Genomic DNA, 12,903 nt, shown 5'->3' with positions numbered 1-12,903 from the left:
GTATGGAAGGAATGTCTTACGAGGAAAGGCTGAGGGCCTTGAGGCTGTTCTCGTTAGAGAGAAGAAGGTTGGGAGGTGACATACAAGATAATTAGAGGGTTAGATAGGGTGGACAGGAAGAGCTTTTTTCCAAGTATGGGGACGGCAAACATGAGGGGGCACAACTTTAAATGAGGGGAGATAGGTGTAAGACAGATGTCAGAGGTAGTTTCTTTACTCAGAGAGTAGTAAGGGTATGGAATGCTTTGCCTGCAACGGTAGTAGATTCGCCAAGTTTAAGTGCATTTAAGTCGTCGTTGGACAGGCATATAGACGTACATGGAATAGTGTAGGTGGGATGGGCTTCAGATTAGTGTGACAGGGTGGCGCAACATCGTAGGGCCTGTACTGCGCTGTAATTAGGTTAGATTAGATTACTTACAGTGTGGAAACAGGCCCTTCGGCCCAACAAATCCACACCGACCCATTGAAGCACAACCCACCCATACGCCTACATTTACTCCTTCACATAACACTATGGGCAATTTAGCATGGCCAATTCACCTAACCTGCACATCTTTAGACTGTGGGAGGAAGCCAGAGCACCCGGAGGAAACCCACGCAGACACGGGGAGAATGTGCAAACACCACACAGTTGCCTGAGGCGGGAATTGAACCCGGGTCTTTGGCGCTGTGAGGCAGCAGTGCTAACCACTGTGCCACCGTGTTGTATGTTCTATGATGCCTCTAGTTGGGGGAGGTATGGGGTGAGATGACTCATGGGTCCATGTTCCACATGGGACTAGAACACAGATAGATCAGAGGGTTAGCAGGCTAGAGTTAACTAGAGAACAGATAAGCGAACTGCTCAAGATTGCTCATACACTTGTGGCATTTGGGAGAAATCACTCAGTGTTTAGCCCCATGAGCCTGCTTCACTGCTCAAGAAGATTGTAGCTGATTGGATTGCAGCCTCTACACCATTTTGCTGCATCCAATCCCCTCCGACTCCCTTGTTGGTCAAGGATCTATCTGACTCGACTTTAAATATGTTTACAGAATCGCAGGATTATTACAGTGCAGAAGGATGCCACTCAGCCCAAAGTGTCTATCTCTTGCCTTTTCCTCCTAACTCTGCACCCCATCACTATTCAAATAACTATCCAGTACTCTCTTGAACGCCTCGATTGAACCACCTCGATTGAACCACCATTTCCGGCAGAGCAGTCCAAGTCCTGACAACTCACTGTATGTTGATGTTTTTTCTCAGCTAACACTTGCTCTGTGTGCACCTCACTTTAAATCTATACCCTCTTGTCCTTGCGTAATAAGCTTTGCCTACCCTAGTCTGCCTGCTCTGGCTTGTCCAATCCTCAAGCAGATCTCCTGTCTCCAGAGAGAACACTCCCAACTTCCTGAGTCTATCCTCAAAGCTAAATTTCATCATTCCTGGAACCATTACTAGTAATTTACTTCTCTACTCTCTCCAATGCATTCACGTCTCTTCTACAATGTGGCACCCAGAACTGTATGCAGTACTCCAGCTCTATCAGGTGCTTCATACAAATTCCACATCACCTCCCATTTCTTGTACTCTACCCCCCTATTAGTAAAGCTGAGGACACTATATGGTTTATTTGCTGCTCTCTCCACTTCTGCCACCTTCAATGATCTGTGCCCATAAATAACCTGCTCCCTCTGCTCCTGCACCCCTTTTAGAATTTTACCCCCTTTTCTGTTGTTTCAATTTTCTGTGACCAGAGTGCATCATGTTTCTGTGCATTTCACCACATCTGCCACCTATCTGTCCACTCCACCTTGTGGAGATCCAGACTGTCCATCTCACAATTGTAATGAATCTAATCTAATCTAATTTACAACCCTTCCAAGTTTTGTCTCATTTGCAGACTTGAAAATTGTCCCCTGCAGACAAATCAGAGAAGCAAGAGTCCCACTATGGGCTCCTGGGGATCTCCACTAATAAATTTTCTCCCAGACTGAAAATATCCATTGACCATTCAGCTCTGTCTTTTATCACTCAGCCAATTTTGTATCCACGTCACTCTGTTGCTTTTATCACAGGAGCTCCAACCTTCCTCACAAGTTTATTGTCAGGCACTGATTCAAATGCCTTCTGGAAATCCTCACGTATCACGTCAAAACTCCAGCAAGTCAGTTAAACATAATTATAAATCCATCCTGACTTCTGAATCGGTATCCCTTGTGCTTTGGGAAAGTGTTCAAACGACACTCAACCTGGTTAGAGTAGATTACATTACAGCGTGGAAACAGGCCCTTCGGCCTAACAAGTCCACACCGCCCCGCCGAAGCGCAATCCACCCATACCCCTACATTTACCCTTTACCTAACACTACGGACAATTCAACATGGCCAATTCACCTGACCTGCACATCTTTTGGACTGTGGGAGGAAACCGGAGCACCCGGAGGAAACCCACGCAGACACGGGGAGAACGTGCAAACTCCACACAGTCAGTCGCCTGAGGCGGGAATTGAACCCGGGTCTCTGGCGCTGTGAGGCAGCAGTGCTGACCACTGTGCCACCGTGCCGCCCACAACCCTCCGAGTTAAAAAGATAATCCTGATCGCAATCTTAAATGGGAGGGTCTGATTTATAAACAGTGTTCAAGTCTCTCCCACAAAGCAAAATATCTCTTCGACATCCACCCTGTCAAGTCCCATCGGGATCTTATACCTTTCAATAAGATCATCTCCTGTTAGAAGTAACTTGACAGACACATGAATAGACAGGGAATAAAGGTATATAACCATATAGTGACGTTGGGGGGGGGGGGGAGGGGGGTTTAATTTAGAAAGGCATCCTGTGATGATGCAGGCTGAGTGGGCTTCCTGGGCTGTACTATTTTCTGTTCTTCAGATCTCCAATGGATCCAACCCAGCTCGTTTAACATTTCCTCATAAGATGATTTCTCTATTCCAGTATCAGTCAAGTGAACTTTCTCCAAACTGCATTTATATCCTTCCTTAAATAAGGTGACCAAAACTGGACACGGTGCTGCAGATGTGGCCTCACCGATGCTCTATACAACTGTAGCAAAACACTTTGGTGTGAGTTTACATTCCTCCATAACAAAAGACAGCATTCCACTTGCCTTCCCACCCATTCAAAAGGTACCAGAATCGCTGTACCTTTTGTGATTCACGTACCAGAATGTTAATATCATCTTCAAAACTTATTTTCCGACCAATCTCTATATATTAAACACAAACATTGCAACCGTGCGTTCAGTCCTTTCATCCAATAATTGATAGTAAATGTAAGCTGTTGTGGCCCTGATGCTGGTTCCTGTGGCATCATCAACTCAAAAACAACCGCTTTCTGTCTCTGCTTCCGATTAGTCTCTGTCCATCCTCGGCCAATGTTAACGCACAAAATCAGCTCATATTTTGCTTTGTAATCTTTGATGTGGCACTTTGTCAAATGCCTTCTGGAAATCTAACTGCAGGAAATATTAGTACAGTGCATACAACAATTCCCCTTTATCTATCTCGTTACTGCTGCAAAGACCTCCAATCAATTAATCAAACTTGATTTCCCTTACGGTGACTCTGCCTGATTGCATTAAGCTTTTCTAAATGTCCTCCTATAAACTCCTTATTAATAGATCATGGCATTTTTCCAATGACAGGCATTGTCCTGTGTTTTTATGCATTCCTTTGTTGAATAGAAAAGTCACTTTCCCAGTTTTCCAATCTGGCAGAACCTTTTTGGAATTGAGCGAACTTTGGAAAATGCAAACAAATGCATCTGCGGTCTGAGCAGCTACTTTTAAAACCTGTGGTTGAAGTCCATCAGGATATGGGGACTTATTGTTTTAGCAGTTTTAATAATTCTGTCAGTCCCCTTTCTGCCTGGTGATTCCAACTGCTTTAAGTTCCTGTCTTTCTTTCGCCTTCAGACTCATGATTATTTCAGGGATGTTATTGGTATCTACAGTGAAGATTGAGGCAAAATATCTGCTCAATTCATCTTCAGGGCCCTAATTTTCCATTACTAAGTCCCCAGACAAATTCCGTGCTTACTTGTCTACTTGTGGCTAAGATCATAAATTTGTGTCTCGCAAGTAAAGCTAAACAAAGAAACAAAAGGTATGAAATAGGACCTCCTGTAGCCCATTCAGCCCCACAAAAGCCTGCTTTGGCATACAGTAATGTTGTGGATGAATGGCAGAACAGACTCAGTGGGCCGAATGGCCCAATTTCTGCTCCTATGTCTTACAGTATTAAAGCTTCTCTTTTGCCAGAACACCATCTTCATACCCAGATCACTGGATTCCCTAAGTGCCTCAGAATCTGTCAAGCACTATTGATTTCAAAAGATTCACAGTTCTCTGAGTGAAGGGATCTCTCTTCAACTCAAATGACTAATGTCCTTGTCCTGAAACTATGCTCTTGTCTTCTCGGTCCCCCAGCCAATGGAAAAGATCCTCTCGGCATCCTTCCCTGTTAGGCTGCTGAAGGATTTCACATGTTTCTGTTAGATCATTTCTTGATCTTCTGAAACATTAGGGAGTATAGGCCAGATTTACTCAGTCTGTTGTCAGAAAAAAAATCCTTATCCCCGGAATCATTCTAGTGAAGCGTGGTTGCCCTTCCTTTAAATCAGCTATATCTTTCTACAGTTAAAGAGACCAAAATTTAGTGCAATACTCCAGATACAGTCTCATCAAGGTCCTGCATATGGAGGACCACAGCATGAAAACAGACCCTTAGCGTCCAACTTGTCCATGCTGACCAAGTTTTCCAATCTTAACTAGTCCACTTGCCTGTGTTTCGGTGGCTCAGTGGTTAGCACTGTTGCCTCACAGCGCCAGGACCCAGGTTTGATTCCAGCCTCGGGCAACTGTGTGGTGTTTGCACATTCTCCCTATGTCTGTGTGGGTTTCATCTGGGTGCTCCAGTTTCCCCTGACAGTCCAAAGATGTGCATGTTAAGTGAATTGGCCTTGCTAAATTGCCCATGGTGCTCGGGGATGTGCAGGCTAGGTGTGTTGATCAAGGCTAAATATAGATCAATAGGGTAGGGAATGGGTCTGGGTGAGATGCACATTGGAGGGTTGGTGTGAACTTGTTGGGCCTAATAGCCTGTTTCCACACTGTAGGGATTCTATGATGATTGATTCTACCGTCAGCTGTGAGGAAGGGTCACGGAATGTGAAACGTTAACTCTGCTTTCTCTCCACTAATGCTGCCAGACCTGCTGAGTCTTTCCAGCAACTTCTGATCTTGTTTCAGGTAAGGAGGGGATTGGCCGCCTTGATGGTGCCAATCACTGAATAGATTTCTTATCTACCCCACAGCGCATGAAGACTGGCCACAAAGGTGACAACAGGAAGGTGCCAGCAGTTGGATGACAGGGTGTGGCTCTCTCGGAGGTGGGGGCAGAATACAGCATTTGCAAGAGAATGAGAAGCCCACTTCCAGCTCCGAGAACAGCCTTCCTGTGGTGCCTGGCACCTCCTGGGTTGCTCCAATTGCAAGCTCGTATCCGTAATTCACGGTAAACCTAATCTCTCATCTTTCTGCCTTCTCTCACCGTGTTCCTAGGTGGACATCAGCTGCCATTTGGACAGTGGAGAGCTGGCATTTGGTTGCGACCATCCCAATGGGAGCACAGTGCCCTCAGACAGACTGCAACCCGGTATGGGCATTCATCAAAACCCCTCTGCAGCTGGCTATTACCTTCAGGGACACCCAACCGGGAGGTCAGCTCAAGATTAGCACCAGGACACAGATTCGCAACATGATGGAGGCTTTCCTGTTTAAAACAAGGCATGTTCACTTTTTGAAACAATGCCTGCTTGGTCTTCTCAGGGTGGGTTATGGGGATGGGTGGGGTGGGTTTACAAACCAGTGTTTTTGTTTTGTTAAAGATGTGTGGACTAAAGTGCTCCTAGAGTGTTAATTATGAAGGTCAATAGCTTACGTTATTCTGATCTACTGCCCCTGTTGTATCACCTCCTCTCTCAATGATTGGAATTAGTCAGAGACATCGAAAAGCTGGGCTGTGTTGTGTTGCACAAAGGCATAGGAATCTGGGATTCCATAGCACTGCCATTCCGGACCATTAACCAGCCCATGAATGTGTGGCATCTGCTCAAGTATTTCCCGCAGCGAGATACATGAGGAATTGCACCCGCATTCGTGAGCTTGCGGTGAAATAACTGGGCTGAGTGACTGCGAAATGGTGCCTAAGTGCACACCTTTGTTGAACAAGTCATTGGGAAACAAAGGGGAATTCCACCAAGACAGACAAAGACTCTCCGCTGGTATTTCAGTGCAGTCACATCAGAACCATCATGCCTCAGGATTGACAGAACAAAGGTTGCAAATGACCCATCAAAGCAGTATTTAAACCCCAGCCAACATGAGTCCTTTGGCGCAGAGAGCTTTATCTCATTCTTTCTCAAAATGTCCTGCTTAAGGAAAGGAACCTGCTGTACAAGGACGATTCTGTAGCTTGGGCCCTTTGAGTTTTGAGAAGACGTTCTCAGAGCTGAAGTTGCAATATTTGGGAGAAAGCTCTAGTTGCACCACATCTGGAGAAATGGTGTTCAGTTCTTGGCACAATGCCGTAAGGTGGATACATTAGCCTTGGGGTGGGCTATGCAGATTCACCAGTGATACTGGTGCTAAAAGGGTTAAATTACATGCATAGCCACTCAGACTAGGCTTATGTTCCCTTGAGTATACAAGCTGAAGGCTGATGTAATGGAAGGGTTTAAAATGGTTAAAGGAGTTGGCTGTGTCTATAGATGCATAAAACAATTTCCTCGGGTGGGAGAGTCCAAAAGAAGAGGTTCTAACCTGAAATTAAAGCCAGCCTCTTCAGGGACAATGTCCAGAAGTAATTATTGACAGAAAGTGGAAGAGAAACACATTGATACAAACTCTCCATTCCACAAGCAGTTTTTGTGAGGGTGGAAGTCAATTAAAAAGAAAATTCAAAACTGCAGTTTTTCAAAACTGAACATTTTTATGAGGCAAAGGTTGGAGGCTTAGAGAAGCAGGGGGGTTAGATGGAAGGAGCATGCTGATCTAATTGAATGTGAAACAGACTCAAGGGACTGAATGGCCTCCTTCTGTTTTTAAAGGAAAGTGGGGAAGTGGTCAAATCTTGAGAGCCTGGAGGCGTCCAAGGAATTGCCTGTTTGACTTGAAAAGGAAAAGGGAATTGATTGAAGTTGATGGAGATGAAACATGCGAGACGAAAGATTGAAATAAACTTTTCCCCACAGTGAAGTGTTCGATGAAAAGTTGTAGAACCACTTTTGAGATCGAGATGAATTATGTTTCTAAAAGGAGCGGCAGACATATTGACGGCCCTGTCCTCTTGTTACAAAGTATGTGATCATCGGGCAGCCCAGCTGTCTATTGGTGGGTGGGTGGGGCATTCGCAGGCCTTTACAGATGAAGAGGCCACCTCCACAAGCCATCAGCTCACCATCACTGGGTACTCACAAACCCTGAGTAGAATCCTTGCTGGAGGCCCCAGTCAAAAAACTTTAACAAATATTTAGATAAGCATTTGGAATATCACAATATTCAAGCATTCAGGACAAGTGCAGGAAATTGGGATTGGCGCACCTTTACTGGTAGTAAGGTTGATGCAGGCTCAATAGGCTGAAGGGCCTTTACTGTGCTGTAGGCCTTTTCCCTGGGGTGGAAGAGTCCAGAACTAGGTGTAGGGTCCCCATACTCCTCCCTCTACCCCAGAGAAATCCAGATTGCTTTTGCTGTGTGGCTAAACCATTCTTATGAAGTGGACCATAGGTCACATCTTTCTATTGAACCAATATTCAGATTGAGCGAACTATGTTCACGCAGACCAAAGTGAATGATCCACATTGGTTTGTGTTAGGTGGTGTAGGGTCGCTGATATCTCTAAGTTTCATTGCATTGAGGGGCCACTCCATCAATAGTTACGGAGGTGATGAAGGATAAAACACACAAAAAACGTTTATGGCCTCCCCTACAAAGCCTTATTGAATTGTCTCAGCACTGTCCTGCCCTAACCCCATGAGAAAAATTCCTGAAATGTTTCTCTTGGCATTGTCTGATCCATTTTTTCTTTAACAAAGTCTGAAAGCAATCTAGTAAAAAGGTCAGGGTGTTTACTTGCAAAATGGGCATCACTTTTGGGAAGTGGGATTTTTTCTTTTGCTTTGCTTGAGCGGTAACAGGATTTAAAACAATGAGAATTTATGACATTTTTAGCTTCAGAGGCTCCTACCTTGATTGGATTTGATACTGGGACAGCTAACTCTGGTTGAATACATCCTCAAGTGTTTTCAATACAGTCATTTTACCCCATTTCCAATATTTTCACCACAAATTAAGTAAATGGAGAAGTAACTGCAGCTATTTATAGGCTATGTGATCTTTTTCTCTGGTTGTGTTTGTGACACTATCCAAGAGATGATATTTTAGTTACTTAGGAGATTGTTGACTTGGCGGATGGAAGCTTTACTACTATTTGAAGGTTCAGTACAGTGATAAAAAGTACTTCATTTTTAGAAGGAGAGGAAAAGATAATCGCCTCATCAGCATAGAGGTGTGTTTAAAAGCTGGTGCTCTTTCATATACAGGCCTGCAGCCACAGAAGTGATACTGCCACACTACCATCAGATTCCAGGGGAAATTTGTAACTGAATGATTCAGGAAATTCTGGTGTGGCACGGTGGCTCACTGGTCAGCACTGCTGCCTCACAGTGCCAGGGACCCGGGTTCAATCCCGGCCTTGGGTGACTGTGAAATTTGCATGGTGTCCCTGTGGGTTTCCTTTGGATGCCCTCGTTCCCTCCCAAATTCCAAAGATATGCAGGTTGGGTGGATCAGCCAGGCTAAATTGCCCATTGTCTGCAGGGATGTGTGGGCTAGCCAGGGAAACTATAGGATTACAGGAATAGTGTCAGAGGGTGGAATCTGAGTGGGACGCACCTTGGAGAGTTGGTGTGGACTTGTTGGGCCGAATGGCCTGTTTCCACACTGTAGAGATTCTGTGAAAGTGCCAGGATCAATCCCCAGATATTAACTCCTACTTGCAGCATAAAAAAGTTTTCAAAGGACCAGTCTTCAGGTTTCAATGTTCACCAGCCACCATCTTTGCTTCCCCCACCACCTCACAGAGCATGCTGGGTAAACAAATTTCAACCAGACTAATTAGCCTCTCCACCTTAGCACTGTTGGACACAGAAGATTGGCAGGAACTCTTTTATCTGATAGTTAAGTTGTGAGTCTTCCTGTGCATCTGTGTGAACCTTGCGTTCGCAAAAGAACAGACTCAACAGATGGGCCCTTCATAAGAAGAAGCATCAGATATGCCTGGACTGGATTGATGAGAGCAATTCCTATTTATACAGCACCTTTTAAACTGGTGAAATGTCCTAAAGTGCTAAGACACAAAATTTGATAGTGAGCCATCTGAGGAGACAATGGGATAGATGACCCAAAGCACAATCAGGTTTTATAAATGCTCAGAACGGAGGAGAGGGAAGAAGAGGGGTTTGAAGGGATTTCCAGTGCTTGTGGTCCAAATGGCAGGAGGAATAGCTGCTGATGTGCAATGATGAAAACTGGGGACTCTTCAAGATATTGGAATCATATGTGAGGAATTCCTGCTTGGATGGATATGGGAGTGACTTGTCGGTGTAAGTCAGGAATCTCCTGGGTGAGGAAAAGAAAACAATACAGAAGAATAGAGAAGAAAAAAAACTAATTTGAGTTCTTCCTAAGTGAAGACAATCAGTAGAGGGATTAAGTGCACTGACAATCAATAGTGAAATCTAACTTTAAGCATAAATATCGAGTCTATACCATTGTAAGTGGTGTAATATGTGATTTCTAGATTTGCATTGAGCACACCTTGAAGCACTGCTTTGTTGAAACTTTTTCTGGTCACAAATGTAGGTCAGTTGGTTAGTATGATGTGACTTTTTTTACTGTACAACGCTGATGTTAAATAGTATGACTAACTGTTGTGTAAGCTTAATGTAGAATCTTACTTGTTAACACTTTGGCGCATCTGCTGTCAGGAATAGAAAAGTTGACATTTATTTATATTATTTAATTTATGCATCAAGCTTTCTGAATTTGTTGAATGGAATATTTGTTGATCAGAATTTAGATTTGTACACATTTTTGTTTTATGATTATGTGTTAATGCTTGGCAAGATTTATTGTCGCTTTTTTTATGAGACAAATCCAATTTATTAGATGATCACAATCTATATGTGCCAGTTGATTGCCTGTCAAAATGTAATCTTTGTCCTGAATAATAAAGACTTTGTGTAACAACCTTGGAATACTATTCGTATACAAGAATCTTTCAGGGTTTTCCACTGGTTTGTATTTTCCTCAGTTGTTTAATCTGATTTATTATTTACAAGATTCATCTGCGTGTGTTGCATAGTTGTATTTGTGACTACTATAGTGTTTGACCTTACTTTGGACTTAGTCTATGCTAAACTCTTGAAGTGAAGTGCTGGGCACAGGCATTTAAGAAATCATTCAAACTGCTAGATAGTTAAAAATCACACAACACCAGCTTATAGTCCAACAGGTTTAATTGGAAGTACACTAGCTTTCGGAGTGACGCTCCTTCATCAGGTGATTGTGGAGGGCTCGATTTATAGCAAAATTTATATAGCAAAAATTTGCAGTGTGATGTAACTGAAATAATGTATAATTTCAGTTACAGCGGAGTCAATCAACTCTATATGTGTATATGTACAGTGATAACAGTAAGTTTGGAACCCAGACTATGTGCCAATCCACGATTCCATAGCTTTGTAAATGGTTAGTGTTGTAAATAAACTGCAGATATCTGACTCAAGAATTTGACTGACTGTGGTGTATGTTATGTGGACAAACAAAGTACAAATGGCATCAATCACAAGTCTGTAGGACAAAGAATAATTCACAAGGAGGCACCTCAAGGTGTGAAGAGATGCCACTGATTAAGAGCAACACACTGGACTCAACTTCTGAGAGGCAAATCCTTTGCTATGTTAGTCCAGTCTTGAAAGCCAAGGGAGCTTTACTCCGGACCGTTCACACGTCTAACAACAGCCAGTATCAAAATATTGGAACAGTGTTCCCTTCTGCACTCAATTACAGAACAGACTTTAGATTTCCATTGGCATCATTCATGGTGGGAGTTGAACTGGTATCCTCTGAGTATTGGGCTCTGAGCTCTAAGCCCAGTGACAATGCCACTGCACCACCAACTTACCAGTGTTAAGAGTGGGAGCGGAGGAAATGAAAAGATGACAGATTAATAAGCACAAATTAACCTAACTAATGTTGGTCAGTTGTCTGGATTTTTTTCTTGAATCTGGTGGAAAGATTCTTGCCTTTTCTTCTGCGTACATTGAAGCCTGTGTGTACCTATGCGCAAGAACTAAGTGCTTTAATTCCTAGCTGTCAACCCTGAAGCAAAAAGGCCTGCCCTGTTCAAAGAGACCAGCTTTTCGATAATACATTGACAACAACAGATGGTGTATAGTGCACAAACAATCACAGCAATCTACACACAATTGATTACTGCAACAGCCATCAACAACTACAGATAACAGCAACTCCCTTCATATTCTGTCTGCTCTGGTAGAGCTTCAGCAAATTAATTTGTTCAGTAGGTTTAAGGAAGAAGAAAGACAAGTTCAATTCAATTAAAGTTGCATTCAAATAAGATTTTGTCCTCAGTTTTAATCTACTGGTCTCCTTCCAATCAGAAAGATGTTGTGAAACTTGAAAGGGTTCAGAAAAGATTTACAAGGATGTTGCCAGGGTTGGAAGATTTGAGCTATAGGGAGAGGCTGAACAGGCTGGGGCTGTTTTCCCTGCAGTGTCGGAAGCTGAGGGGTGACCTCATAGAGGTTTACAAAAAGTGGTGGAGGCTGGTACAATTGCAACATTTAAGAGGATGGTTATATGAATAGGAAGGGTTTGGAGGGATATGTGCCGGGTGCTGGCAGGTGGGACTAGATTGGGTTGGGATATCTGGTCGGCATGGACGAGTTGGACTGAGGGGTCTGTTTCCGTGCTGTACATCTCTATGACTCTATCCTGGAAAGACCAACCATCAAGGTCATGCTACTTGGTGGCCAATGTTTGAATATGAGAAAATGCGATGTGAATTGTTTCTGTTAAAATGTGAAGGCGTTTGGAATTAGGGTTTAAGTCAAGGCCACTCAATGAAGGAACACTAAAAGCCATTGACTGTCCTCACTATTTCTATATTCTCCTTTAGTTCGACAACTCACTGAACTCTCTACATTCCTCCAGTCTCCTCTGTTTCTTTTGTCACATTATCTGTCCGTACAATCTCTCTGTTCATTAGTTTTCGCCATGGTCTCAGTGTGGCTACTGCCATCCTCTTACCTCTCCTCTGCTTTCTTCATGCCCTCCCTCTGTGCATACCTCAACGTCATTCACCCAACTGATTGTAATTTCTGTTTTTACTCTGAATTCCACCTTCACTTGTTGCCAGGAATAGGCTGTTGAGTTTTTCTTTCCAGAGTCCATATTTGGTTATCTTCCCTGTTGAGCTCCAACTCTTGACCTAACCCATTTACTGATTTTCCTGTCCACTCGGCTGATTTCTCAGCATCTTCGGCCACGCCCACATTTCACAAGCTGCTGTCATCCTCTGATTCTTCTTTCACCCTCTTTCTTCAGAAACCAACTCTCGTATCGATAGAGTACAGCACCTCACACTGGTGACCGTACTAGAGGTTTGTTTGCGCTGCCATCACATTCTCGACCTTGCACCAGCAAGGCAACAGGCCACTCTGGAGACATCTACTGCAACAGAAATGCCTGCCTATTCCCATAGCTATTGAGTTTCCTATCCCTATGACTGTTTTATTACCCCGTCCAGTTCA

General features: G+C 43.6%; 1 protein-coding gene across 1 annotated transcript in view; it reads left to right on the top strand.

The window, feature by feature from the left end:
* Positions 1 to 8,764, top strand: part of LOC122551357 (aryl hydrocarbon receptor-like) — a 163,061-nt gene extending 154,297 nt beyond the window's left edge. Inside the window, exon 11 of the mRNA XM_043693099.1 lies at positions 5,567 to 8,764. Within this exon, the coding sequence (XP_043549034.1) occupies positions 5,567 to 5,740 (174 nt within the window). The 3' untranslated portion in view covers positions 5,741 to 8,764. The remainder of the gene's footprint in view (positions 1 to 5,566) is intronic.
* Positions 8,765 to 12,903: the final 4,139 nt, after the last annotated feature.

Source organism: Chiloscyllium plagiosum, chromosome 7 (genome assembly GCF_004010195.1).
Source record: "Chiloscyllium plagiosum isolate BGI_BamShark_2017 chromosome 7, ASM401019v2, whole genome shotgun sequence".
Taxonomy (NCBI): Eukaryota; Metazoa; Chordata; class Chondrichthyes; order Orectolobiformes; family Hemiscylliidae; genus Chiloscyllium; species Chiloscyllium plagiosum.
This window is presented reverse-complemented; position numbering and strand designations above follow the sequence as displayed.